The sequence below is a fragment of the Ailuropoda melanoleuca genome, chromosome 2, assembly GCF_002007445.2.
Source record: "Ailuropoda melanoleuca isolate Jingjing chromosome 2, ASM200744v2, whole genome shotgun sequence".
NCBI lineage: Eukaryota > Metazoa > Chordata > Mammalia > Carnivora > Ursidae > Ailuropoda > Ailuropoda melanoleuca.
The window spans coordinates 193,001,826-193,029,172 of NC_048219.1; the positions used below are offsets into that span (position 1 = coordinate 193,001,826).

Consider the following 27,347-nt stretch of genomic DNA (forward strand, 5'->3'; position numbering starts at 1 on the left):
AGCCACTTCAAGTAGATTCTTCCCGGACCATGGCAAGAGATGTCCTGGTATGGAAAAGGAACAACACCAAAGAACTAGTGCGCCCCCCCCCGCCCCGTTTTGAGAAAGCTGTCTTAGCAATGTTGCATATTCTCCTGGGTGTGCTCCACGTTCCCCACGAATGGGAGGAAAGAGCTTTAGAGATTTCAGCTAAGGTCACATCCAACAGAGGGGTTACGCTTGGAGTCTGGGGTGTTGGTGATTCCTCAGAGCTCAGGTACAGCACTTCAGGACACAGTTAACAGAGGCATAGGAGGTCAAATGAAACGGGCATCCACAGCCCCGTTTTGGGAATTGAATAAAAGGCAACAGAGTGAATTAGAGTGTTCCCTGGAGAAAGCAGCCAAGGCAGACGAGTTTTTCCGTGATAAGGGAGATTGATCTCTCCCTGCGTGGAAGCAGAAGGGTGGGCCAGTGGTGAAAGCGACGGATAGAACTCGGATAGAACTAGTCTGTAATGATTAACATAAGGAGGGCATGCTGCCTGCCAGTTACCTGCCATTCTAAGTGGCTCAATGATAAGATAAAGACAAAGGAAATAAATGTAGGAGGCACAGCCGGATCTGAAAAGTCAGCTGCTTTGGGCTTCTACGGACATGGCTGCAGGATTCCTGGTTCCCCTGCCAGCGCTCAAGGGGCTGTTGCTCTTCCTGTGTGTCGGACCCTGGGCTGAAGGCGGGAAGGTGCTGGTGGTGCCCATGGATGGCAGCCACTGGCTCAGCATGAAGGAGGCCGTGCAGGAGCTGCATGCCAGAGGCCACCAGATGGTGGTTGTTTCGGCAGAGGTGAACCTGCATATCAAAGAAGAGGATTTTTTCACCTTGACCACCTATGCCACCCCGTTCACTCAGGATGAATTTAATCGTCTCCTGCTGGACCAGGCTTACCTGGTTTTTGAAAGAAAGTCTTTTCTAACAATGTTTTTGAAAATTATGGAAAGGTTGAAAACTGCTGCTTTCATCTTTCAAAGGTCTTGTGAGGAGCTCTTGCATAACAAGGAGCTGATCAGGCACCTGAATGCCAGTTCCTTCGATGTGGTTTTAACTGATCCTGTTTACCCCTGTGGGGCAGTGCTGGCTAAGTACCTGTCACTTCCCGCTGTGTTTTTTTTACGTGCCGTTCCATGTGACTTAGATTTCGAGGGCACACAGTGCCCAAACCCTTCCTCATATATTCCCAGGTTATTAACAAAGAATTCAGACCACATGACATTCCTGCAAAGGGTCAAGAACGTGCTCTACCCTCTGGCCCTGAAGTACATTTGCCACGTTTCTTTCGCTCCTTATGCAAGCCTTGCCTCTGAGGTTCTTCAGAGAGAGGTGTCGGTGGTGGACATTTTCCGCTTTGCATCCATGTGGCTGTTCAGAGGAGACTTCATCCTGGACTACCCCAGGCCAATCATGCCCAACATGGTCTTCATTGGGGGCATAAACTGTGCCAACAGGAAGCCATTGTCTCAGGTCTGTATTGGTGCTTATGTCCAATCAATGTTCCAGAGCACATTTTTTGTCTGTTTGTTTTTTAAAGACTTTATTTATTTATTTGACAGAGAGAGACAGCCAGCGAGAGAGGGAACACAAGCAGGGGGAGTGGGAGAGGAAGAAGCAGGCTCCTAGCGGAGAAGCCTGATGTGGGGCTCGATCCCAGAACGCCGGGATCACGCCCTGAGCTGAAGGCAGACGCTTAACGACTGCGCCACCCAGGCGCCCGTTTGTTTGTTTTTTTAATTTACTTCCAGGTGCTTACTTACCTACCAGTCTTTCTAAGATTTCTACCTCTCATTCTCCTTACAGTTTGGTGAGATAAGTGTTAAAGTACCTCGGTTAGCGTAGTAAAGGTTTGCAATGGTCACCAAAAGAAATGAGCGGCAGGGGTGCGGGTCTGGGATAGGATTGACAAGCACTGGTGTGAGTCAACCAAGACTGTCCTTTTGTAAAGGCATCATCTTTGCAGTTGTACAGTTTTCTCTGACTGTGTGGGAATAGGGACGCTGAGTTGTGAGCTGATCTGTCAGTTTTTGCTTGTGGGTGTTTGCTTGTTCAGTAGAAGGATGAAGGAACCAGCAAATTGCATTTGCTGACATGACAGTTTTCAGCGGCCCTGTCTTGGAAGGGACTAGAGTGTGAACTCATCACAGGAGACCAAAACACCAAAAGGAGGCAGAAGTGTCAGAGAGCCTGAATAAGTTAAGTGGAAGCGAGACAATGTGGGAGAGACAAGAAGGGGTCTGTGTGATCCAAGGAAGAAGGAAATGAGTTCAACTTTTCAGAGATGGAGTTGATGTCTGGGGTATGCCATGGGAATGATCAGAGTTGGATTACAGGTTGGATAGGCCTTCTACTTGGGATGCTGAGGTCATCAAAGGATGGTGGGAGGGACTAGGAAGGAGATCAAACTATGGAGCCTATAAACCCAGTGAAGGGGCAGGCAGTGATGAAGAGAACAGAGTCTAAAAGGGGAAGGGGATGTTAGGAGGAGAAACCAAGAGTTGGATGCTTAACCTACTGAGATACCCAGGCGCCTCTATACCATGTCTTAATCCATTCACCTATTTTATTTTTTTTAATCACCCATTCAATTGATGGGCATTTGGGTTCTTTCCATAATTTGGCTATTGTAGACGATGCTGCCATAAACATCAGGGTGCATGTATCCCTTCAAATTAGTACTTTTGTATTCTTTAGGTAAATATCTAGTAGTGCAATTGCTGGATTGTAAGGTAGTTCTATTTTTAATTTCTTGAGGAAACTCCATACTGTTTTCCAGAGTGGCTGCATCTTTTAGTTTTCCTATGTGAATATATTCTCTGGAGTTAACTGCACTGGTTCAAATCCTCACTCCCATTTTTCTAGCTGAATGGGCATGTGGGCAGGTGACCTAACTCTTCCGACCTCACTATCGTCACAATGAGTGCACAATAAATATTTTCTGTTATTATTATTTAAAAAGTGCCCAGCAGGACAAGGTATGTCATCTGAAGACCTTTAGATATGTCTGTGCCAATTTATTGGGTTCATGAAAGATCATCTGCACAGAAATTCTCAAGTATTATATGTGATAGGCACACCATTATCAACTTTGTTCCACTAAAATTTTTTTTTTTAAGATTTATTTATTTGACAGAGAGACAACCAGCGAGAGAGGGAACACAAGCAGGGGGAGTGGGAGAGGAAGAAGCAGGCCTCCAGCGGAGGAGCCCGATGTGGGGCTCGATCCCAGAACGCCCGGATCACGCCCTGAGCCGAAGGCAGACACTTAACAACTGAGCCACCCAGGCGCCCCTCCACTAAATTCTTTTTTACTTTGAGGTCTTGTCACTCTTATTTATTTGGTTTGCTTTACCCTTAAATGTGACTTACGTAGTTTATAGAAATTTTCTCCAAGTATGAAAGATCAAAGTCTAAGTCTTCCATATTTTTGCTCCTTTTCTTCCTTTTTTAAGATTTATGATGGGTGAGGGGTGCCTGGGTGGCTCAGTCAATTAAGCATCTGACTCTTGATCTCAGCTAAGGTCTTGATCTCAGGGTAATGAGTTCAAGCCTCATGTCGGGCTCCATGCCGGGCATGGAGTCTACTTAAAAAAAAAAAGATTATGATGGTTGAAATTATTTTATTGGTTTTCTCAAAGAAACAATTTTGGGAATTGCTTATTCTTTTTACTATTTTTTGTTTCTTATTTCATTAATTCCAGCTTGCTTTTATTAATGATGCCATTCTTGTGTCTTTTGGTTTATTTTCTAGATATTTTTTTAATTTTCCTTAGGTAAGCATTAAATTCCTTTCTGTTAGAGTTTTCTTAATAATGAAACATTGAAGGTCATAGAACATTTTTGATTTCTCCTAGGTTTTGGTATAAATTGCTTATATTTTTTTTCTTTCTTCCTTTTGTTTTGTTTTTGGTCATTTAATTTTCTGGTTTGGATTTCCTCTTTAAGTCCATGGCTATCTTCAAACCTGTTTATTCCCACATAGCTAAAACTTATTTTAGCTATCTCTCTCTTATTTTTTCTAATTATTTTAGATTTTAATCAGAGAATGTTTCTTATGAAGCCCCTACATTAAATAATAGGTTTTCTTTGTGGTCTAGTACAGAACTGCCCAATAGAAATATAATGCAGGCCATATATGTAATTTAAAAAAATTAGTAGGGATGTTACAAAAAAGGCAGAAAGAGGGCTAAAATTAATTTTATCTTATTCAATCTAAAACATTATACTTTCAACATATACTCAATATAAAATTATTAATGAGATATTTTACATTCTTTTGCTTTCACACTAAGTCTTCAAAATGTGGCATGCATTTTACACTTACAGCATATCGCAGTGTGGACAGGCCACATTTCAAATGCCCAATAGTCATGTGTAGCTAGTGGCCACTATATTGGATAAGATACAATTAACATTTGTAGATACACTGAAAAAATGCATATTTAAAAATTTTCACTTTTTATATGCCCAATTCTTGAGATGATGTCTTAAACTTCCTTATTTAACTGGTGTGCTCCATGGGAAGGGACTAGTGAGTCCCTGGAGAGAGTCCATTGTGGGGTCCTCCAGATGGTCACCTTTGCACCAGCGGAAGTACTGTTTTCTCTGCTCTGAAAGCCTACTCAAGCCTTTCCATAAACAAGGAACACTGATATACAGGACTGTGATTTGGAGCGCCGACATTTTTTAAAAGCAGTTTTCAGTTTTGAAAATTCTTTAGATAAAATGCTTTATATATCTGTAAAAGGGAAACTTTCCACTTAGCAGCACTAACCCAGATCTATAACTGAATGCTGTTTGCCTCAAAAATGCTGTTAAAATCCCTGGCAACCACCATTCTACCTCCTGTGTTCACTAACTTGACCACTCTAGGTATCTTATTTATAAATGGAATCATACAGTATGTGTCTTCTTTGACTGACTTATTTTCACTTAGCCTAATGTCCTCAAGGCTCATTCATGTTGCAGCATATGTCAGTTTCCTTACTTTTTAAGGCTGAATAATATTCCATTTTATAGATTGACCACATTTGCTTATATATGCATCCATTGACTTGTGGGTTGCTGTTACTAGGTCATTAGAGCTGTTAAGATCCATGACCTCTGAGTGACCCCAGTATGCCAGCCTTACTGGACCCAACTGAAGACTTTCCTGACCAACGGAGACTTAATGTTAACCAACTGTATAGACACAAATGCACTTACCCTGTCCTATACAGAGGGTTTTTAACCCTTAATTAGCATAACCACCATGAAACTGTATACCCTCTTTTCTATCACTTCAAAACCCTTGACATCCCTTCTCTCCCTGCTCTTCCTCCCCTCCCCTCCCCACCAACAACTACGAATATCTTCACTGGTGAGAGTTCCCTAGCCTGGCAAATAATGAACTGATTTTTAAAAAGCCCTAGTAGTCTGTTTTATTCTGATACTTCTTGCACAATTAGTGGGTGAGAAGCACTGCCTGGGTACCTCAGAGACCATTTGACGTAGTTTTAACAGACTGTGTGCCCTCGTGGGACAGTAGTGGCTGAATCCTATGTTTCTGCTGTATATTGTTCACGTGCCATTCCACGGGTGATTGGACTTTACAGGCATCAAATTCAATTTCATATGTTCCTAGTTCAACAGTGTGCTCAGGTCACATGACCTTCCCATAAAGAAGGAATATGCTGCATTTTTAGTCGGTCTAGTTCAGTTGCGTTCTTGCTCCCATGCCTTATGCGAACTTTTCCTTAGACATGACCAAAGGGGATGGTACACTTTGTGATGGACCATCCCAAGGCAACCATGCCCAAAATGGTTTTCACTGGGGGTATAAACTATGCCAACAGAAATTTACTCTCTTAGATGTATGCTGCCTCCCTCACCCAATCAGTACTCCAAGCTTTCCAATATTCTTGGCTTTTGTCAACTTAATTTGAAACGAGACACATCCTGCACACAGTAATGGGATAGTTTTGTGTAGCCTTACAGAAACATTTTCCACATTTCCATCAATCAGAGTTGTACAACCAAGTTGGGTACAGGCTAACAATCAGACTTGTATTAAGGTTTTGAATCATCACTACCACTGTTTTTTTTAAATTGCTTAAGTGATTCAATGAGGTCTATAGGATGCTATTAACTAATCATGCAACTGCGAGGAATTCACTTAAGTATTTTGCCGAAACCTTTGGAGGGAACATGTTCCTGATCACACTGACTTCAGTCCCCTGAAATGGATTTCAGACTTCTACCGCCAGCTCTTTAAGAGAATAAATCTGCATTGTTTTAAGCCACTAAATTCGTGGTAATTTGTTACGGTAGCCATAGGAAATGAATACACTCCTTTGGCAGGTTTACCTGTTTTTTAAAAAGCCTAGGCTTATTATATTTAAACGGTGAAAACTCTTACTAGTCACCAGCACTTATGTGGGACTAAAAACCATCCTTAAGCCAGAAGTATTGGTGTATTCACATCTTTTACTATTATGTGTTGAAAAAAAATTGAAGTAAAACGATTTATCTTGCCAACATTAACTTCAAAGCAAACTACCTGGCTCACATTTCAAAACAAAATGGAAAGGCAAGGTTCAAGGTGCTGTAACATTTTGTCCTAGTACTAGGAAATAATCACTGTCTGCCTCGGGATTATGTTTAATAAACAGCAAAGTGCATACAGATATTTACAACAGTGCTGAAAGAAAAAGAGGTCCTATCCGTGTGGTCCCAACAATAGCAACAAATAGGTATTGGCACGAACTGTTTATAAATTCTTGAGTACAGCTGTTCTGAAAGTAGAGTTCCCTGCAATCTTCAAAAAAAAAAAAAAAAGTCCTGCTATTCCTCACAACGTGCTCTGAATTCAACGTGGACTGGAATTACTTGGTGTCAGAGCACAGCAACTGCTCTTTGCCATTTATTACCAGGGACTTTAAGTCTCCGTCTTCTTCCACCCCACTCTTTCTTGGCCATTCTCGATGATTCTCTTGGTGGTGATTTTTTTGCCATTAACCATTTCGGTGGAAGTCGACATGGATTTGAAGTTGCATGTCCCACCACTACCACAAGACATGGAGAAGGAGGAAAGGCCTCCGCTCCCCCAGGGAACCAAAGGAACTAAAGTCCGTATCAAAAGAAGAAAAACCACCCCCAAATGCTGGAAATTCGCTGAAGGCGAAGAAGGAAGCGGTTCCTCTGCTCCTGCTTCCCCGGGAGCTTCTCCGACCGCCCACGATGCTCTCTAGTGGGTCTCCGAAGAAGTCGGATGAAAATGGGTCGCGGTCCCCGAAAGACTCCCTGAAGACCTCGGCCGGGTCTCGGAAGGTGAAGACGTACTCGAAGGGTTCGCGGCAGGGCCCACCGCCGCCGCCGTCCTCCACTCCCGCCTCGCCATACGGGTCGTAGACGTCCCTCTTCTTGGCGTCTGACAACACCTCGTAGGCCTGGGCCACTTGCTTGAATCGCCTCTCCGCCTCCTCCTTGTTCTCAGGGTTTTTGTCGGGGTGCCACCTGAGCGCCAACTTGCGGTATGCCTCCTTGATGGCCTTGGACGACGCCTGGCGGGGCACGCCCAGCACCTCGTAGTAGTCCACCATGTCGCAGGGCCCGGCACGGCCTGCGGACCACCGGCTGGACGACGGGCGTGGCCAGCTGCCCCCGGGGCACGGGCCCGAGTGCCCCGCGACGCCAGGCCCCCCGGAAGGGGCGCCCTTGTGACGTACCCAGCATCTCATTGGTCGAGGCCGCATCCCAGCATGCACTCCCAGAGGGCACTGCAAGGGGCTTGCCTCTCTTCAGACGAGGGTCTCTGGCGTGTTGCGCAAGGGCGCGGATGCCCCGCCCACTGAGGCCCCGCCCACCCTCTGGCCCCGCCCCACCTGTCCCACGAGGTGAGCTGTGATCTCCAAATCCCCAGCGGGCAAAAGAGGAGGTGAGCAGGGAATAAGGGAGCCCGAGGCTATGGCGGCGGGGGAGAATGATTTTGCTAAAGTAGGCTTTCTGCCAGTCTCCCCCTCCGTCTGAGGGGGTAGGGTGATGGGGGTGCGTTTCGTCTGACCCTGTGTTCAAGGACAGCCACATCATTTGTCCAAAACAACAGTTCTCCGGTTTTTTGTCTTCGATGCCGTGTTGACAGACCCTTTCCTCCCTTGTGGCCCCATCGTGGCCCTTTTGCTTTTTTATTTTTATTTATTTATTTACTTATTTATTTTTTTTTTTAAGATTTTATTTATTTATTCGACAGAGATAGAGACAGCCAGCAAAAGAGGGAACACGAGCAGGGGGAATGGGAGAGGAAGAAGCAGGCTCATAGCAGAAGAGCCTGATGTGGGGCTCGATCCCATAACGCCGGGATCACGCCCTGAGCCGAAGGCAGACGCTTAACCGCTGTGCCACCCAGGCGCCCCCTTTTGCTTTTTTAATGTAGATTATATCTCTCCATACTTACTCCATTAGAAATTAAAGCAATGGAAAAAATTCGTTAGTCAATTTAATAACAATTAAACCATTTCATGCTAACACAAAGCATATTTTTGTGGGAAAATAACTTCTTTTTAAAAGATTTATTTATTTTAGAGAGCGCAGGTGAGCGCACGCGCATGCGCAAGGGTGGAGGCAGGGCAGAGGAAGAGGGAAAGAATCCCAAGCTGACTCCGCTCTCATAGCAGAGCCTACATGGGGCTCGATCTCAGGATCTTGACATCATGACCCCAGCCGAAATCAATAGTCCTATGCTTAACTGACTGAGCTGCCCAGGCGTCCCAAAGTAACTTTTTCAAAGTAAAAAAATTAGTGAACAGTGACATCATACTACATTTTTCTTGTCTCTCTGGTTTAAAAGAGGAGAACGGGATTCTTCTGTCTGCTTCTGCAGTCAATCTATTGCTATGTCATGGGTGATGTGGCCACTGAGAAACTCCACTGTACCCTTAAGAGATCATGTGAGTGAAAAAGCCAAATATCATTATGGAAATAGTTTGACTTTGCAAAATCCCCCTAAAAAATTCTTGGGTACCCTGGTTTGAAAACCCCTAGTCTAGTGTATCAAAAGGATTAAAACTTGCTGGCCATGCTTACAATTGGTCAACCTTGGTGTAGTAATTATTTCCACTAAAACTGCTATACCACGACCATGCCTTTCTTTTTGGCATTTTTGGACATCTGACCGCTTTCTACTTTCTCTTATTTTCTGACATTGTATTTTTTGCTTTGATAAATGGCAAGGCAATACCAATAAAGGTCACTTAGTTCTAAGAGGAAAATGATTAACCAGTGAACTCTGTAATATTTCATCATAAAGGGTAGTAGATCCAATGAGGAACTCTCTGTCACCAGGACAAACTTCATGTCACCTTGAGGGGCTGAGTACAATCCTGGAGCTGGTGCGTTCTGAGCATGCAATAAACAGTAGTGGGAAGTGGATTGGGAGTAGAGTCTAGTGTGAACAAAGCCATGTGGGAAAAGCCTGTTTGGGGATGGTCAGGTGAACCAGAATGAGTGGAAGGACTGGGGCAGAGGGGCAGGGGTCAGGTGAGAGGGCTGGAGAGGAGGAATGACCTTGGACAGGTGGGCTGAAGGTCCATTCCAGGGAATTTTGAGGGCAAGGCTGAAGAGTCTAAATTTTATTCTGGGTTCTAGGAAGCTGTTGACCAAGGTTTCAGGGATGGTGGTGGGTGGGGCAGTGCAGGAGGCAGCTGATGCTGGGACTCAGAAAGGGGAGATGGGCGTTGGAGGCCCTGGGGGTCTGAGGCCCTGAAACAGGACTATGTCAGCTGAGTCTCAGAGACAGTGAATTCAGCACTAGCTTGCTTGGAAATGGGGCCTAGAACAAAGGAGAAGGGAAGAGTCACATCTGTACAAAAACATTTACTGAGTGCTTACTGTCTGCAAAACCATGGACTGGCACCCAGGTGAGTGATTCCGAAGCTGAAACCCTGCTTGTAAGGGCAGAGTCGTGTCCCCAAACCATCCAGCCACACGGAGGCCTCAAAAAGTCCTGAGGCTCTGCGTGATGCTGGAAAGTCATAAAATCATTACAGTGGTGACTGAGTGTGTTTACAGCCCTTTTGCTCCGGGTAATTTACAGATGAACTCTTATGACATTGAGAGTTCAGAAGAATTATTGCCCTTAATGTTTAAACTGGACTATGAGTTTCAGAATTGCAGATAGGGGCACACCAATGGGCTGAAGCATTGCTACCTCTTTTCTACTCACCCAGAATCTTAGCCCAGGAGAACAGAAAGTGCTGGGGGGGCAGGGCAGGGAGCTTCACAGTGCATGAGTGTTTGACTGTGTGCGTATGCGTGCACCCATATACAAGTACCTGCGAGACTGGAGGTCTGTGGAGGAAGGATAGTGGTACAAGGAAAAGGGACTCTAAGTACTTGTTCTAAGTACCAGAATGAAGGGGGGCCCTGTGAATATGCCCCACAGGACATCCAAACTTTCGAGTTAGCAGTTTCTCCTTGACCTTCCTATCAGGTCCCTGCTTATAGGGTGGCCAGTGATGCCTGCGGTCAAAATATTAGGATCTGTGCTCCCATCCTGGGATTGTAGAGTACAACAACAGATCCCCAAAGGAAAGGGCGAGGTGATCCGTTCTGTCTGCACTCAGATTTGCCTTTTCTTCAGGAGGGACGTTTCTGTTTGTGACTACCATCCTTGCTCCCGGACTCTCCTCTTGATCGTTTGGGACACCAGCTAGTGCTGGGTATTACTGTGTGAGCACATGTGCCTTCTCCCCGTTTATTTCGATTGGGTAGTGACTGCGAGGATCCCAGCTTTACTTCTGGCTCCTAGCTGGCTATAAATGTCAAACCCGGACATAAGATCTGGATAGTGCTAGAGGCCATGGGGAGTTGTGGGTAAGAGCAGGGTCTCCACGCTCTGACTCTCAGGGCCTGCATCTCAGCTCTGTCACTTAGTAAATGCAGGACCCTGGCAGGTCGTATCATCTCTCTGACCCTCAATGTCTTTCTTCGTAAAATGGGACTAATGGTATCTGCCTTTAAGGGATAATTTTAGGGGATTACATAAAATGTGTTGTAAAGTGCTTAGCCCCATACTTGGTACCTAGTACATACTCCATAAGTATATGTTCTTATTGGTTTTGTTCACCTTTCCCCTTTGCGTCAGCTGCGTCATCAGACTTTCTCAGTGTTTGCTCTCGCTGCTGCCTGTCTGAGCAAATGCACGTCTGTCCTGAGAAAGGCCTTCTGTGCACATGCGCCCGAGTGGGCTTCCCTTCCTGCCATTCACTAGCCAGCAGCATTCCTCTCCTTCTGGGTGTGCTTCACAGCCTCTGACGCGTCTGTTTATCTGCTTACCTTGTCAGTCTGTCTCTTCTGATGGAGCCTGAGTTCGGGGGAGGTGGGAGACTCATCTGTGGTGGTCTCTGCCGGCACCCCCAGGCCCTGTAGAGCCGTGTAGGACTTAATAAGTATTTTGTTGGGTGAATGCATCAAAATGATGAAGGGTTGGGCAAGACCCTGAGTGACCTGTGGGGAAGGGTGTCCCGCAGCGCTGCTGTGGGCCAAAAGCAGGCTTGCAGTGTCATGTTCTTCTCTTTCTAAAAGTCATATTCTGCTTTCTATTTCATTCCTGAAAAGGAAGTCTAATTTGTCACCACATAGCCTTTTTCTCCTCTCTGGGTCCATGGAACTACTCATTTAATGCATTCAAAGGTGCTGGAGCTGCTTTGCCTTCTCTGGCCCCTCAAGAATGTGATTGGAGTGGTTGGTAAAGAATTCCAGCCAGTTAAACTGTTGTTGCCTGTTAAGAAAGCTAGTACGCTTGTTGGGATGGGTGCGGGGTGACGCGTGCAAGTGTCGAATCACGGTGTTGTACGCCTGAAACTAATACGACACTGTATGCTAACTAATCGGAATTAAAATAAAAACTTAAGTGTAAATAAATAAATAATAAAAGTATTAAAAAAAAAAAAGAAACCTTGTAAAGCTCTGCCGTTTTTAGCTCTAAAGGTGAACTTCCGGCTACGAATCATGTGATACAATCAACCATTAACTTTGAGTATAGATTGGTTCTTGCGACAGGGAAGTAGGAAAGGGCAAACTTGTGGCAGGAGAGAGTCTTGGGAGCAAAGGCAGGGGAACCATGGCAGCAGGGTCCCGAGGTCCACGTCCGCTTGTCCTGGGCCTGCTGCTGTGCGCTCTGAGCCCCACTGTGTCCCACGGCGGGAAGCTGTTGTTGGTGCCCGTGGATGGCAGCCACTGGCTGGGCATGCTCGGGGTCATCCGGCAGCTGCACCAGAGGGGACATGACATAGTGGTCCTAGCTCCTGAGGCCTCCGTGCACATCAAAGAAGCAGCATTTTACAGCTTGAAGAGGTACCCTGTGCCATTTCGAAGGGAGCACGTGGAAGCCACTTTCATCAGACTCGGGCACGGTGTTTTTGAGAATGAGCCTTTGCTGCAGCGCGTGGTCAAAACGTACAAGAGAGTCAAGGAGGACTCTGCCCTGATTTTGTCTGCCTGCTCCCACTTACTGCACAACAAGGAGCTCATGGCCTCCCTGGTGGAAAGCAGCTTCGATGCCGTGTTGACAGACCCTTTCCTCCCTTGTGGCCCCATCGTGGCCCTGTACCTGGCTCTGCCTGCCGTTTTCTTCTTGAATGCGCTGCCATGTGGCCTAGATTCTCAAGGTACCCAGTGCCCCAGCCCACCATCCTATGTGCCCAGGCCTCTGTCCCTTAACTCCGATGACATGACCTTCTTACAGCGGGTGAAGAACATGGTCATTTTCTTGTCAGAGAACTTTCTGTGCAATGTGGTGTATTTGCCGTACGGACCGCTTGCCTCAGAAATCCTTCAGAAGGATGTGACTGTCCAGGACCTTTTGGGCTCCGGCTCTGTCTGGCTTCTCAGAAGTGACTTTGTCAAGGATTACGCCAGGCCCATCATGCCCAACATGGTTTTTGTTGGTGGGATCAACTGTGCCAGCAAAAAACCACTGTCCCAGGTGTGTATTTGAGGGGGAGCTTTATAAGTCTGTATCCTTGCAAGTACTTTGGATGGATGCACTTGGCCCCGATATATGCCGAGTGAGCATGCTGGCATAGTCTCAGAGGCCCTCTTTCATTGGTTTCTACCTTACAGATCTCCCGGCTCTGGGTTGTAATTTATATCTGTCTTAGGCATCCTCTTCTGGGTTATTTCTTTGTATAGGATACTTTAGGAAAGTATACTTTGGGCATTTTCTTGTGTGTGCTCCAGTGAACAGTAATCAGTAAGATGTGACAAAGATTAATTGCCATAAGCACAGAGCAATGAGTGTCGGGATCCTTGCTGAGACCACAAATCAGCAGCATGCACCTTGCCCTTGATTGGGTCAGACACACAAGGGTCAAGACTGTTGAAATAATTCTTTGACATCTATGGGTCCTGATGGCAAAAGTTGCCTTTATGTTTCTGGTTAAAGATCCAGTAGATATTCTGATAGGAAGCTGGCTTCTGCGGTCCCTTCTCTTCTAATAAGTAAATATCAGACAATCAGATTCTGGCATTGGGCAGAAAGGTCCTGAGTTTCATTCTCTGCAATGCTTATAAGTTAATTTTTTCCCATACAGAATTTGAGGTATGCAAAAAAGGAGCATTCATATCTTCTTCCAGATCTCAGTGGAGGTGATAGAGAATAACAGGAGAATTGCTGTCAGATGAGGGGTTGGGAAGGATTCTCCAAGGAGGTGACATTTCCATGGGCATTCATTCATTTATTTTCCAAGTATTGGCTGAGGATCCTCGGGTAGCCCAGGCACTTGCAGGTGCTGAGTCTGATTCCTACTAAGGGACTGTCATCACCCTCGGAGAGCACTGAATCTTATTCCCAGAGTGACTCCAATGTGATTCACATTTTAAATGATCATGTCATTGTCATTGTCATGGCAAGGAGAAACTTCGGATGGCAGAAAAAACACCACGTGAGAAATCCAGGGCTGTGTGGTTGTCTCCACCCCATTGCCGCATGACCAGGTCCCCTCTGTGGGGCTCTGATTCCTCCCCCATCATGTGAAAAGAGAGCTGGTGACCCCCTCAGATCTCCCACCAATAAGATTCTGACGCCCCATGGCCTGTTGGAGAAGTATATGTCTGATGGGGTGGTCTGGTTAAGAAAGAAGGAGATGGTGTTGAGAGCTAGTCAGTATGTCTAAGTTAGAGTGGAATTAAAGAGGAATATTTTTGGCATCATTATATAGGATCCAAATGAAAACAATTGTGTTTCGCCTTTACTTTGAAATGTAAAACTTTAGAGATGTGCATGCATAATAGAAATTCCACTCAGAATAGAAGGGCTTGCTTATAAATCTGCGTGGGTATCCTCAGTTACACTGGCCTTCTTTCTATTCTTGGGACATTCCAAGATCTTTCCCAGTTCAGGACCCTTGAACATGATGTTCTGTCCTTCTGGGATGCTGTGCCTGAATTTGTGAGGTGGCTGTCTTACTTTTCAGGTCAGCTGTAAAGACACTTCTTCAGGGAGTCCTTCTCTCTAAGATAGGATCCTGTGCTCTTTCCTTCATAGCACATCAACTACTGTGATCATCTCATTTAGATATTTGTTTATTGATCGTCTCTTCCATATATGTGGGGGCAGGGACCACTGCTGCCCATTACAGCACTCTTAACACCTGGGCAATGGGTCCGCACGTGATTGGTGTCTGGTTAATACCAGCATCTTGGACCACATCTTCTTTATCCATTCATCTGTTGAAAGGTATCTCAGCTCCTTCCACAGTTTGGCTATTGGGGACATTGCTACTATGAATATTGGGGTGCAGGTGCCCCTTCTTTTCACTACATCTGTATCTTTGGGGTAAATACCCGGTAGTGCAATTGCTGGATCATAGGGTAGCTCTATTTTTAGCATCTTGAGGAGCCTGCATACTGTTTTCCAGAGTGGCTGTACCAGCTTGCATTCCCACCAACAGTGTAAGAGGGTTCCCCTCTCTCCGCATCCTTGCCAACATTTGTTATTCCTTGCCTTGTTAATTTTAGCCATTCTAACTGTTGCAAGGTGGTATCTCATTGTGGTTTTGATTTGTATTTCCCTGATGGCAAGTTCTGTGGAGCATTTTTCCATGTGTCTCTTAGCCATATTACAAAGCTAGGATCATCAAGACAGCATGGTACTGGCACAAAAACAGACACATAGACCAATGGAACAGAATAGAGAACCCAGAAATGGGCCCTCAACTCTATGGTCAACTAAGCTTCGACAAAGCAGGGAAGAATATGTGATGGAAAAAAAAGACAGTCTCTTTAAGAAATTGAAGAAATTGGGAAAATTGGACAGCCACATGCAGAAGAATGAAACTGGACCACTCTCTTACAGCATACACAAAGACAAATGTATGTACTTGAATCGAAGTTTTTGTTGCTTGTTTTACAAAAAAGGTAGTAACATATCCCCATGGCTCACCTATGAATATGTCATGAATATCGTTTCGGTTCAACGTCTGATATCTATTTTTTAACTGTGCCATGCTTCATGGTATTTACATGCCACAGGTTATTCTGTTAACCTTGTAATCTTGTTCCCTGGGAAGAACACTGAAGTTTATATTACAGGGCCTTGTTCGTCTTGTTGTTACTTCAAGTATTACCTTACCAAAGGTCAAGTACTTTGTAGTTTTCTTCATATTTATTCTGTTCCTTTCTTGTTCAGTTTTTCTTAAGTATTTTACACTTTTTTTTTTTTGCTCGCTCCTGTGAATGTGATAGTTTTTCCATTTCCGTCTGTAGCTGGTTATCTATTCACTATTCGGCCCCACATCAAATTTCAGCCTAATCAAAATATTGATTTCATCATTAAAAAAAAGCCAGCGTGCAGACTTTAATCAATAAAGATGGTTTCTTCTGTTCTGAATTCTATGCCAGGTATTGGTCTTATTGAATTCACTAGAATCTTTAAAAACGATTGAATAATTTTGGCATTTGCAAGGATTCTTGTCTTGCTCCTGGTTTTAATGAAGATTGATCTTCATTTCATCAGTTTGTATCATGTTTGCCGCTGTTTTTTGGCAAATAGTCTTTATTTATTTAAATGATTTCCTTCTTTCCTTTAGGATGTTTACTAGGAGGGGCTATAGAACTCTATCTGCTGTCTTTTTCAATATCATAGCTTTGGCATCATTTATCGATATATTTTCTTTGCCTGAAATTTGTCTAAGCGCTGAGTTGTAATGACTATGTATTGGTTGCTACCTGGTTTGGTGCAAGCAAGCCTTGGTGTGAGAATGTCTTTGTAAATCATACTAAACAGCAACCCTCTCTGTCCTACTTAATATTTTTAATTTGGAATTCCACTTTTTTGATATTAATATTACCATCCTGTATTATCTTGTTTACCTTTCCCTAGTGCCTCTTTGGTACCCATTTGTCTTCAACCTTTTTTTTTTTTTCTTCCTTTTTAAACAACATGGAGCTGATATTTTTAACCCGGTTGGGAGACTTTTGCCTGTTTGCACTTAATTTAACAATTGCTAGATTTGATTCTAACTTTACCAGTTTATTTTTATTTTACCTGGTCATTTTCCCTTTTCCTGATTTTTGCTGGTCTGGCAATTCAATATTTTTTTTCTTTTTCCCCCTTGGTTAATTAAAGAATGTTTTTCTACACTTCCATTACTCTAGTGGAGATCGTCCCTGTCCCAGTGCTCTTGGTCCAAGTCCTGAACTTCAAGAATAGAGATACAATCTTTAGCTGATAAAGAGAGTTCATATGGAAGGCACACATTGTGTTGGGCATGTCTGGGATCCCTGGCAGGTAAAGAGAGTAGGACAGAATTGAGAGCAAAGGAATGAAGCTCAAGGATTCTAAGACGTCCTTCTGTATTCAGGGTGAGAGACCGTCTTTGTGGACATGTAGGGATTCAGAAATGATGTCCATCCAGACATGTTGGGTCTGAGGGAAACAGCCAAACTGAAGGTCAGTGAGAACAGAGACTTGATGATGGCGAGGAGAAGAAAGACTGGTGAGCTGGCAGGCTTTGTCCCTGGCTCTGAATGTGTAGTGATAAAGCAACGGTTTTCCAACGTGCTAAGTGCTTACCAAGGATTTTGAGAAACAGGTGACATTCGGGAAGAGAAAATCTGATAAAAGCCTGGAACTCAAAATACTAAACTCTGCCAAAGTTAGGACCTGTGTTAAAGGCTTCAGTGGACTGGGCAGGTGCTTTCACTTCAGAGGGGCCCTCATCCTTTTTGGAAGGGATAAGAGGTCGGGGAATTGAAGATTATTTTCGTTAAGCTATCGCTTCACTCTTTGGCCACTCTAGAGTCTGTGAAGTCAGGGCCAGGTTTGGGGAAGTTTTGCCAAGTAGGGTGTGGACCTCACCACTGTTGAATTCTGGGAGGGGCTGGCTCAAAGAGGTGTTGGCCGAGACAACACAATCTCTGCAATTTGCCCTTCTGTGATCTGTAGGTGAACTTCCGTGACATTTAAACTTTAGTCTTGCTGTGTACCTTTGTACCTTTGGGCGTTTATGGACCTGTGGGTTCCATTTTAAGATAATCACACCCTGCTGGGTGCCGAGTGGGTGTGGGAGAGTGTACAAGGAGGGGAAATCAGACATGGCTCTTTGTAGATACGGTTAAAGTAGGAGTGGGTTTCATGAAGGAGGGAAGGTCCTAGAAAGTGAGGTAAGCTGTTTACCTTCACTCAGAAGAAAGAGCTCAAAACGCACTTGGAGATGAGCTGTCTTTCCGAGGAAAGAAGGATGTGGTGTAATCCTGGGGAGGAAGGACTTCAGGAAAACCGTCCTTAAGATGTTTTTGTCATAGACCAGAAATGCAGTGTGGTGGTGGGGAGGACGATGTTGGCCTCCCTAACCTTTCAGATGAGCCCAATGGAGAGGGCTGAGACACAGTCACTAGGAGCCAGAAGCCTCAGAGAGAGCTGGTGGGGGTGGACCAGGCTGGGGGCTCACCCCTGAGGAGGGCTGGGCAGTGTTCAGGCTTTATTGGTCATGCTCTGAACCAAGCCTGAAAGAAGTCTCTTAAAATCACATGTGCTTAGCCCTGTGAGAAGTCCTCTCCGTGTCACACCCAGGGTGGCCAGCGTTCTGGTTTGAACAGGATGGAAAGTCCCATATTTCAGGAAACCCCTCAGTTCTGGGCAAACCCCAGCACATCACACAGTCTCATTAATGTCCTTGGCATTCTTGGGAAACATATAAAACCATTTGGAAGACTCTAGGGGAGTTCGTGAAATCATGAATAACCTACAGCTGGGGGGAAATTGCCGCACTCATACCTCTTCTATTTCCTCTATGTGAATTGCCACTCTGTGTGTGCGTGTGCCCCCACACGTGTGTGCATGCAGGTGTGTGCCTGTGTGTGTGCATGTGTGTATGCCCGAGGGCATATGTCTGTGTTTCCTGAAGACCACAATACCCTGGAGTTGGCTTTGAAGGTTGGGGACAGATCGGGCTGGGCTGAGATTATTGCTGAGGGTTGCGTCTGGAGGCTTCCTTCCCCTCTTCCTGGGGACACAGCCACCACTCTTGACTCCAGGTTCCTCTGTTTCCACACTGCAGCTAGTGCTGCTATTCTTTCGGTTGGATCATCTTTTTGTTGCTTCCTCTCAGAGCTTTTGTCTGACATCCATCTCTATAAAGTCTATTCCTTATTACTTTAGGGATAGAGGCTTGGTAGGTCATAATCTGTGATGTGTGCTTACTAGTGGGGGTCCAGCCATCACTGTCTCTTACCCTTATACATGCAGGCACTTCTGAAGATCCCATCCCCCTTCTTCATCCAAGGGAACCATGGATCGTCCATTTTCTAGTAGTTGTAAGGTTCATTATTGACCAGAGAACCAGTCACAGTTCATTCCTTATTCCTTGGGTCATCTGGCCCAGAAGTTTCTTCAGAAACAAGTCCCATTGCTTTGTCTTGAGTTTTATCCTTATGTACCCAGGGCTGTAATGCCCAACGGTGGTCTTGGTTGGAGGCATCAGAGCGGCCTTATAGTTGCAATCTTCCTGGGATGATGGGGATGGATATATTGCTAGAAGGGATCAGCTTCTGGAATGCGACAGGAACACTGGGTGGGGGTCATGTGCTGGGTGGGTTGAGACTCACTGCTTGTGTATCCTTCTCACTGGTGACTTCGGTACTCAGGGTTTGCTCACGTGCCCTTGGCCCTCTCTGAACTCTGCAGAAGGGGCTCAGATCCTCCTGCACCCTCAGCAAGGTTTTCTGTCCCATTTTGTATCTCTCATACCCAGGGAGAAATATTTTCCTTTTTACAGTACAATATGAAGCCCTCAAAGAAAGATTCAGATATCTTTCTGTCTGTTCTTGCTAAGGCAGGAAAGCTGACTTACACTCTTCAGAAAGCTCTTCTCCAGGAAAGGCGGGAAATTGCCAGGTTGACTGGCTAAGCTTCAGCCCTGAGTTGACATGAATATGATCCCGAATCACCCCAGTGTGTCGGCCGCCATATGCAAGACCCTGCTCTAGGCTGTGGGGAAGCGGGAGTTGTTACGGGCTGTCTTGGCTATTTGAGGTTTTTCCTTAACCATGAGCCTCATCCTCCACACTATTTGCAGCTTTCTGTGTTGGCTCCATTCATTCTTTATGTTGATAAAGGGAATATTCCAGAAGCCTTGGAAAATAATACACATCTTTACTGTAGATTTTCTTAAAGGGGCAGTGCAGGAGTTTTCGAGTCTACAAAAAGCTTTCTGAAATCCTCCTTGGACAGCTTTCCTCTCCCCCAAGGTCTCCCTTCACCGATGTGCTGAATGGCTCTCTCCCTTCTCTGTGATGCTCATTCACCTTTCCCCCTTCCTTCTGCACTGCCTTCTGCTCTCTCCTTTAGTCCCCTTCCTGAAAGCCCGCTTTCTGTTGTATATATGGACCATATCTTCTTTATCCATTCATCTGTTGAAGGGCATCTCAGCTCCTTCCACAGTTTGGCTATTGTGGACGTTGCTGCCATGAACATTAGGGTGCATGTGCCCCTTCTTTTCACTACATCTGTGTCTTTGGGGTAAATACCTAGTAGTGCGCTTGCTGGGTCATAGGGTAGCTCTATTGTTAACATCTTGAGGGACCTCCATACTGTTTTCCAGAGTGGCTGTACCAGCTTGCATTCCCACCAACAGTGTAAGATTCCCCTTTCTCCACATGAACAATAGCATGGAGGACCATAGGGGAAGGGAGGGAAATCTGAAGGGGGAGAAATCAGAGAGGGAGAAGAACCATGAGAGACTGTGGACCCCAGGAAACAAACCGACGGTTTCAGAGGGGCAGAGGGGTGGGGGGTGGGGTAACAGGGTGATGGGAATTAAGGAGGGTACGTGTTGTGATGAGCGCTGGGTGTTATATGTAACTAAATGAATCACTGACCACTGCATCAAAAACTAATGATGTACTATACAGTGGCTAACTGAACATAAAAAAAAAACACCCAAATGGTTATTTGGGGGAAATCTGACTGTAATAAAAAGCAAAAGCAATCTTTAAGAGGGAAATAAATGTGGAAAAATCTTAGGAAATCTAAAGGATCTCAGAGTTAAGAATACGGCAGTGGGTGATGGGCATTACAGACGGCATGAGATACGAGCCCTGGGTGTTACACTCAACCAATGAACCATTGAACATTATATCAAAACTAATGATGTATTATAATTTGGCTACTTGAATTTAAATTAAAAAATTAAAAAAAAAAAAGAAGAAGAAAGAAAGGCTGCTTTCTCGGGAGACCCTCCCAGCTGCTTGAAGCCCCTGGGAAGTGGATCTGGTCTCACCTCTGATTGCTTTTCCTTTGGAAAATTTGCATACTAACCTGGATTCCGCATCTCAAAGAACCCAGGAGACAACCTGATGGACGAGAAGCCTTCCTCCTTTGGGAGGGAGTAAGGGGGGAAGGAAGGCTGTAACATGCACTAATATTTTGTATCTCTAACACACACACACACACACACACACACACACACACACAGACCTCTTTAATTACATTCTTAAGCTGAAGAGATCTGATTCACAGCTGAATGTATGCTGTTCCCCAAGACGGTGAGAAAAAAATTAACTGGAAATTTCTTGTCCTAGGAATTTGAAGCCTACGTTAATGCTTCCGGAGAACATGGAATTGTGGTTTTCTCCTTGGGCTCCATGGTCTCAGAGATTCCTGAGAAGAAAGCTATGGAAATTGCTGATGCTTTGGGAAAAATACCTCAGACAGTAAGAAGATTCCATACAATTCTATCTTCCCAAGGGTTGGAACCCCAGACTTCTAGTATCGATGTTAATTCTATTAGTTGGACTTAAGGTTTGGGTTTCCCTGCCACTTCGCAATTATTAATCCAAAGTTCTTTTTTTGCCGTGTCACTCTCAACTACTCTGTTAAACCGTGGTCTGCTTCACTTGGGGTCTCATTTTCTCTAAGAAACTCAAAAGTGTACCAGGAGAATTTATTTTATTTTATTAACTAATTTATTTGTAAAGATTTTATTTTTTTAAGTGATCTCTGTACCCAACCGGAGGCTCGAACTTGCAACCCCGAGATCGAGCGTTGCATGCTCCCTTGACTGAGCCAGCCAGGCGCCCCAAGGAGAATTTATTTTAAAGATAAAATAAACAGGATAACGTACTGGATAGTGTTTTTTCGTATTACATAGGAGTATTTCCACAAAAAGCTGCTGGTCAGGACACTGGATTCATTTCTTATATTTCTGCTTCTATAATTCTATATCCATTCACCTTATTAAGTAAACTGCCCCTTGAAGTGCAGAAAAGTGCAAAATTCATAAATGTACAGCTTGATGAATTTGCACAAATACACAGAGTGTTACTAGTCCCCAAAGCCTTCCCAGCTTCTCCTCCTCCCACCCTCGGCAAGTTATGTTCGTTCAGACGACTCCATGTTCCGGCTACTATGGCGGATGTTTTTGAATTACTGTGTTCTTTAAACGGTGTTCTTGTCTCTGCAAGGTCCTGTGGCGGTACACTGGCACTCCACCACCGAATCTTGCGAAGAACACAAGACTCGTCAAGTGGCTGCCCCAGAACGACCTGCTTGGTATGTGGGCAGGACTTGGTGTGTAGGTCAGACCCTAGTGAAATTAAGAAAGTGGCTTGCGCAGGGCTGTTCTAACAGATTGTTTAGCTGGAAAAGATTATGGCCAAAGTATTCCACATTGCTTTTTATCCCGTGGGGCATCGCAACCCACATTTTCCTCTGCAGACTTCTGCAGGAGCCCCATGTGGGTGGCACGGAGTCCTTACAACGCTTTCAGAACCTAGACAGCATCACACTGTGAAACTCGGTGACTTGACCATTGGCATCCCTCCCTGCTTTGCTTCTCAGGTCACCCGAAGACTCGTGCCTTTATCACACATTCTGGCTCCCACGGCATATACGAGGGGATTTGCAACGGCGTTCCAATGGTGATGTTGCCCTTGTTTGGCGATCAGATGGACAATGCGAAGCGCATGGAGACCAGGGGGGCTGGAGTGACCTTGAACGTCCTGGAAATGACGTCTGAAGATTTAGCAAATGCCCTAAAAACTGTCATCAATGACAAAAGGTAAGAGGAAAGGTACAGAGGAATACTGCCTGTATTTTGGCCATCTCTTTCACAACAAATACTCAAATGTGAAAACAAATACATAAAACCCAATTTATAAGTAAGCTGATTTGGGTATTATTATTATTCATTTTATAAAAGGATGCTTTAAGTTATGGAAGTTATCATTGAAATGATTTTAAGTATTATTTCCCTCAGTAGGATTAAAACTTCAATTTATTGGGGCGCCTGGGTGGCACAGTGGTTAAGCATCTGCCTTCGGCTCAGGGCATGATCCCGGCGTTATGGGATCGAGCCCCACATCAGGCTTCTCTGTTATGAGCCTGCTTCTTCCTCTCCCACTCCCCCTGCTTGTGTTCCCTCTCTCGCTGGCTGTCTCTATCTCTGTTGAATAAATAAATAAAATCTTTAAAAAAAAAACAACTTCAATTTATTAAAAAACGTCGTCACCAAGTAAACATCTGATCTGTAAGTTCCTGCAGAGAAAGAAAGAAATTATTCCATTATAACAAGCATAGTGTCCAATAGATAAAAATAAACCAGGAGCTTAGAAGTATAGCCCTCCCTAGCCCTGAAGCTTGTGAAAAATGTTGTTCATGGGCATTTGTAAATGGGGTGGGGTCAGTGATACCCAGACAGAGGCTTATAATAAAAGCAAAGGTAAGTCTGTTTAAATGTGGCTCTGAAAATAACTCAAGAGGCAAAAGCTAGCAGATCAAATGATCTCTGCAGGAAATTTATTTTATTGCTGTCAAGTTCCCTAGTAACAGGCTGGCCAAAACCTTACAGGAAGAAGCGATGGCCAGGGGTGGACTTCGTCCCACAATTAATAGTGTGTGTGCGCGTGCGTGTGCATGCATGTGTGAATGCCTGTGCTTGTGTGTGTATCTGTGAGAGCATTAGAAGTCTTGACCCGGAGTTGCTTCATTTTGAAAGAGACGTCGATCAGAGGGACAGATGTGCAAAGACTGGAGTGCGTTCGGATGGGAGGAGACACGCCACAGGGTGACACGGGGAGCCTGGGAAAGGAAAAATGGAGAAACGGGGCGCTCCTGTGTGTGGTGCCCAGCTTGTNACACACACACACACACACACACACACACACCTCTTTAATTACATTCTTAAGCTGAAGAGATCTGATTCACAGCTGAATGTATGCTGTTCCCCAAGACGGTGAGAAAAAAATTAACTGGAAATTTCTTGTCCTAGGAATTTGAAGCCTACGTTAATGCTTCCGGAGAACATGGAATTGTGGTTTTCTCCTTGGGCTCCATGGTCTCAGAGATTCCTGAGAAGAAAGCTATGGAAATTGCTGATGCTTTGGGAAAAATACCTCAGACAGTAAGAAGATTCCATACAATTCTATCTTCCCAAGGGTTGGAACCCCAGACTTCTAGTATCGATGTTAATTCTATTAGTTGGACTTAAGGTTTGGGTTTCCCTGCCACTTCGCAATTATTAATCCAAAGTTCTTTTTTTGCCGTGTCACTCTCAACTACTCTGTTAAACCGTGGTCTGCTTCACTTGGGGTCTCATTTTCTCTAAGAAACTCAAAAGTGTACCAGGAGAATTTATTTTATTTTATTAACTAATTTATTTGTAAAGATTTTATTTTTTTAAGTGATCTCTGTACCCAACCGGAGGCTCGAACTTGCAACCCCGAGATCGAGCGTTGCATGCTCCCCTGACTGAGCCAGCCAGGCGCCCCAAGGAGAATTTATTTTAAAGATAAAATAAACAGGATAACGTACTGGATAGTGTTTTTTCGTATTACATAGGAGTATTTCCACAAAAAGCTGCTGGTCAGGACACTGGATTCATTTCTTATATTTCTGCTTCTATAATTCTATATCCATTCACCTTATTAAGTAAACTGCCCCTTGAAGTGCAGAAAAGTGCAAAATTCATAAATGTACAGCTTGATGAATTTGCACAAATACACAGAGTGTTACTAGTCCCCAAAGCCTTCCCAGCTTCTCCTCCTCCCACCCTCGGCAAGTTATGTTCGTTCAGACGACTCCACGTTCCGGCTACTATGGCGGATGTTTTTGAATTACTGTGTTCTTTAAACGGTGTTCTTGTCTCTGCAAGGTCCTGTGGCGGTACACTGGCACTCCACCACCGAATCTTGCGAAGAACACAAGACTCGTCAAGTGGCTGCCCCAGAACGACCTGCTTGGTATGTGGGCAGGACTTGGTGTGTAGGTCAGACCCTAGTGAAATTAAGAAAGTGGCTTGCGCAGGGCTGTTCTAACAGATTGTTTAGCTGGAAAAGATTATGGCCAAAGTATTCCACATTGCTTTTTATCCCGTGGGGCATCGCAACCCACATTTTCCTCTGCAGACTTCTGCAGGAGCCCCATGTGGGTGGCACGGAGTCCTTACAACGCTTTCAGAACCTAGACAGCATCACACTGTGAAACTCGGTGACTTGACCATTGGCATCCCTCCCTGCTTTGCTTCTCAGGTCACCCGAAGACTCGTGCCTTTATCACACATTCTGGCTCCCACGGCATATACGAGGGGATTTGCAACGGCGTTCCAATGGTGATGTTGCCCTTGTTTGGCGATCAGATGGACAATGCGAAGCGCATGGAGACCAGGGGGGCTGGAGTGACCTTGAACGTCCTGGAAATGACGTCTGAAGATTTAGCAAATGCCCTAAAAACTGTCATCAATGACAAAAGGTAAGAGGAAAGGTACAGAGGAATACTGCCTGTATTTTGGCCATCTCTTTCACAACAAATACTCAAATGTGAAAACAAATACATAAAACCCAATTTATAAGTAAGCTGATTTGGGTATTATTATTATTCATTTTATAAAAGGATGCTTTAAGTCCTATGGAAGTTATCATTGAAATGATTTTAAGTATTATTTCCCTCAGTAGGATTAAAACTTCAATTTATTGGGGCGCCTGGGTGGCACAGTGGTTAAGCATCTGCCTTCGGCTCAGGGCATGATCCCGGCGTTATGGGATCGAGCCCCACATCAGGCTTCTCTGTTATGAGCCTGCTTCTTCCTCTCCCACTCCCCCTGCTTGTGTTCCCTCTCTCGCTGGCTGTCTCTATCTCTGTTGAATAAATAAATAAAATCTTTAAAAAAAAAACAACTTCAATTTATTAAAAAACGTCGTCACCAAGTAAACATCTGATCTGTAAGTTCCTGCAGAGAAAGAAAGAAATTATTCCATTATAACAAGCATAGTGTCCAATAGATAAAAATAAACCAGGAGCTTAGAAGTATAGCCCTCCCTAGCCCTGAAGCTTGTGAAAAATGTTGTTCATGGGCATTTGTAAATGGGGTGGGGTCAGTGATACCCAGACAGAGGCTTATAATAAAAGCAAAGGTAAGTCTGTTTAAATGTGGCTCTGAAAATAACTCAAGAGGCAAAAGCTAGCAGATCAAATGATCTCTGCAGGAAATTTATTTTATTGCTGTCAAGTTCCCTAGTAACAGGCTGGCCAAAACCTTACAGGAAGAAGCGATGGCCAGGGGTGGACTTCGTCCCACAATTAATAGTGTGTGTGCGCGTGCGTGTGCATGCATATGTGAATGCCTGTGCTTGTGTGTGTATCTGTGAGAGCATTAGAAGTCTTGACCCGGAGTTGCTTCATTTTGAAAGAGACGTCGATCAGAGGGACAGATGTGCAAAGACTGGAGTGCGTTCGGATGGGAGGAGACACGCCACAGGGTGACACGGGGAGCCTGGGAAAGGAAAAATGGAGAAACGGGGCGCTCCTGTGTGTGGTGCCCAGCTTGTCGGCATCAGGCCGTGCTGTGCCCACGTCAAACGCAGTGAAAACCCGACTTCTCTCCATGTGCGGACAAAAGTCGTTCCCGAGGTTCGCGTTAGTGGTGCAGTTCTGATCTTTTGTTGAGTGGTACAGACAGCTACCCAGAACCTAAAAATGACTGGGTGAAGTTCACTTATTTTTAAAAAACCTTCATCAGTCAGCAAACTTCATCTATTTGCTTGGGAGTCATCTCTGCGTAATTGTGAATCTCCGCGTTCCCAACGCGCCAAGCTGGGACGTAAAGACAAATGGGAAAATTTTGAACATCAGGGGATGCAACCAGGCCATAACAGGTGCTCAATAAATGTGGGTGGACGAATGAAAGTTCTAGAAAATCTATCTTGTTTCAGAGAAGATTTATATAGAAGGAAGATGCTTAGCAAGACTTATGGCCAAATATTATTATCACAGGACAATAATGTATCCAAATGTAATGACAGGCCTGTTTAAAGACAGCAGTTATCATAATTGCTCCTGAATAAGAGTGTCTTCCTCTGGTCTTCCTCCTCCTCTTCCTCCTTGTCCTGTGTCCACGCTAAAGGTCGAAGCATCTAACCCAGTTCAGATTCGGATGTTCCGATTCAGCTCTCCGCACTGTCCAAAATCAGCAAAAATCTGTTTAGTTGAAGAGGCTACACAGACACCGCCTCGTGCTAACGTGAGCACTTGGCTGGTGTGATGTGTCACCAGTGCAAAGTGCCAGCACCTTGCACGTGACACTTACAAATCACTGTTGCTTTGACTAGATGTGATCATTTAAAACCGTGAAAGGAAAACCGCTCGTTGATTCTGACACGCCCTTTTATTTCTTTTCTTATAAAAAAAGTATCTAATTTCCTACAAAAATACCAAGAAAAAGAAAAGAAAATAGGAAGCAAGTTTCAAATAATTTAATATTATAATTTTGGCTTCTAGTTTCCTTTCTACATTTTATTTTTAATTTCAGAGATAAAGAGCATGTAGTGTGTGTGTGTGTGTGTGTGTGT

General features: G+C 44.6%; 2 protein-coding genes across 5 annotated transcripts in view; one reads left to right on the plus strand and one right to left on the minus strand.

Annotated features, from left to right (window-relative positions):
* Positions 1-27,347, plus strand: part of LOC100481084 (UDP-glucuronosyltransferase 1-6) — a 61,457-nt gene that overhangs the window by 24,594 nt on the left and 9,516 nt on the right. For 2 of the 4 annotated variants that reach the window (XM_019798286.2, XM_002917950.4), the window contains exons 2-4: positions 21,087-21,218; positions 21,969-22,056; positions 22,345-22,564. In XM_019798286.2, the coding sequence (XP_019653845.1) occupies positions 21,087-21,218; positions 21,969-22,056; positions 22,345-22,564 (440 nt within the window). Of the gene's footprint in view, positions 1-567; positions 1,500-12,062; positions 12,991-21,086; positions 21,219-21,968; positions 22,057-22,344; positions 22,565-27,347 lie in introns of those variants that run through there. The other 2 variants (XM_011223324.3, XM_011223323.3) reach the window with 2 other exon arrangements.
* DNAJB3 (DnaJ heat shock protein family (Hsp40) member B3) lies at positions 6,613-7,912 on the minus strand. Its single transcript, XM_011223322.3, is given in 3 exon segments — positions 6,613-6,969; positions 6,972-7,113; positions 7,115-7,912. Coding segments are annotated over 3 exon segments (867 nt in total). The 5' UTR covers positions 7,763-7,912; the 3' UTR covers positions 6,613-6,892.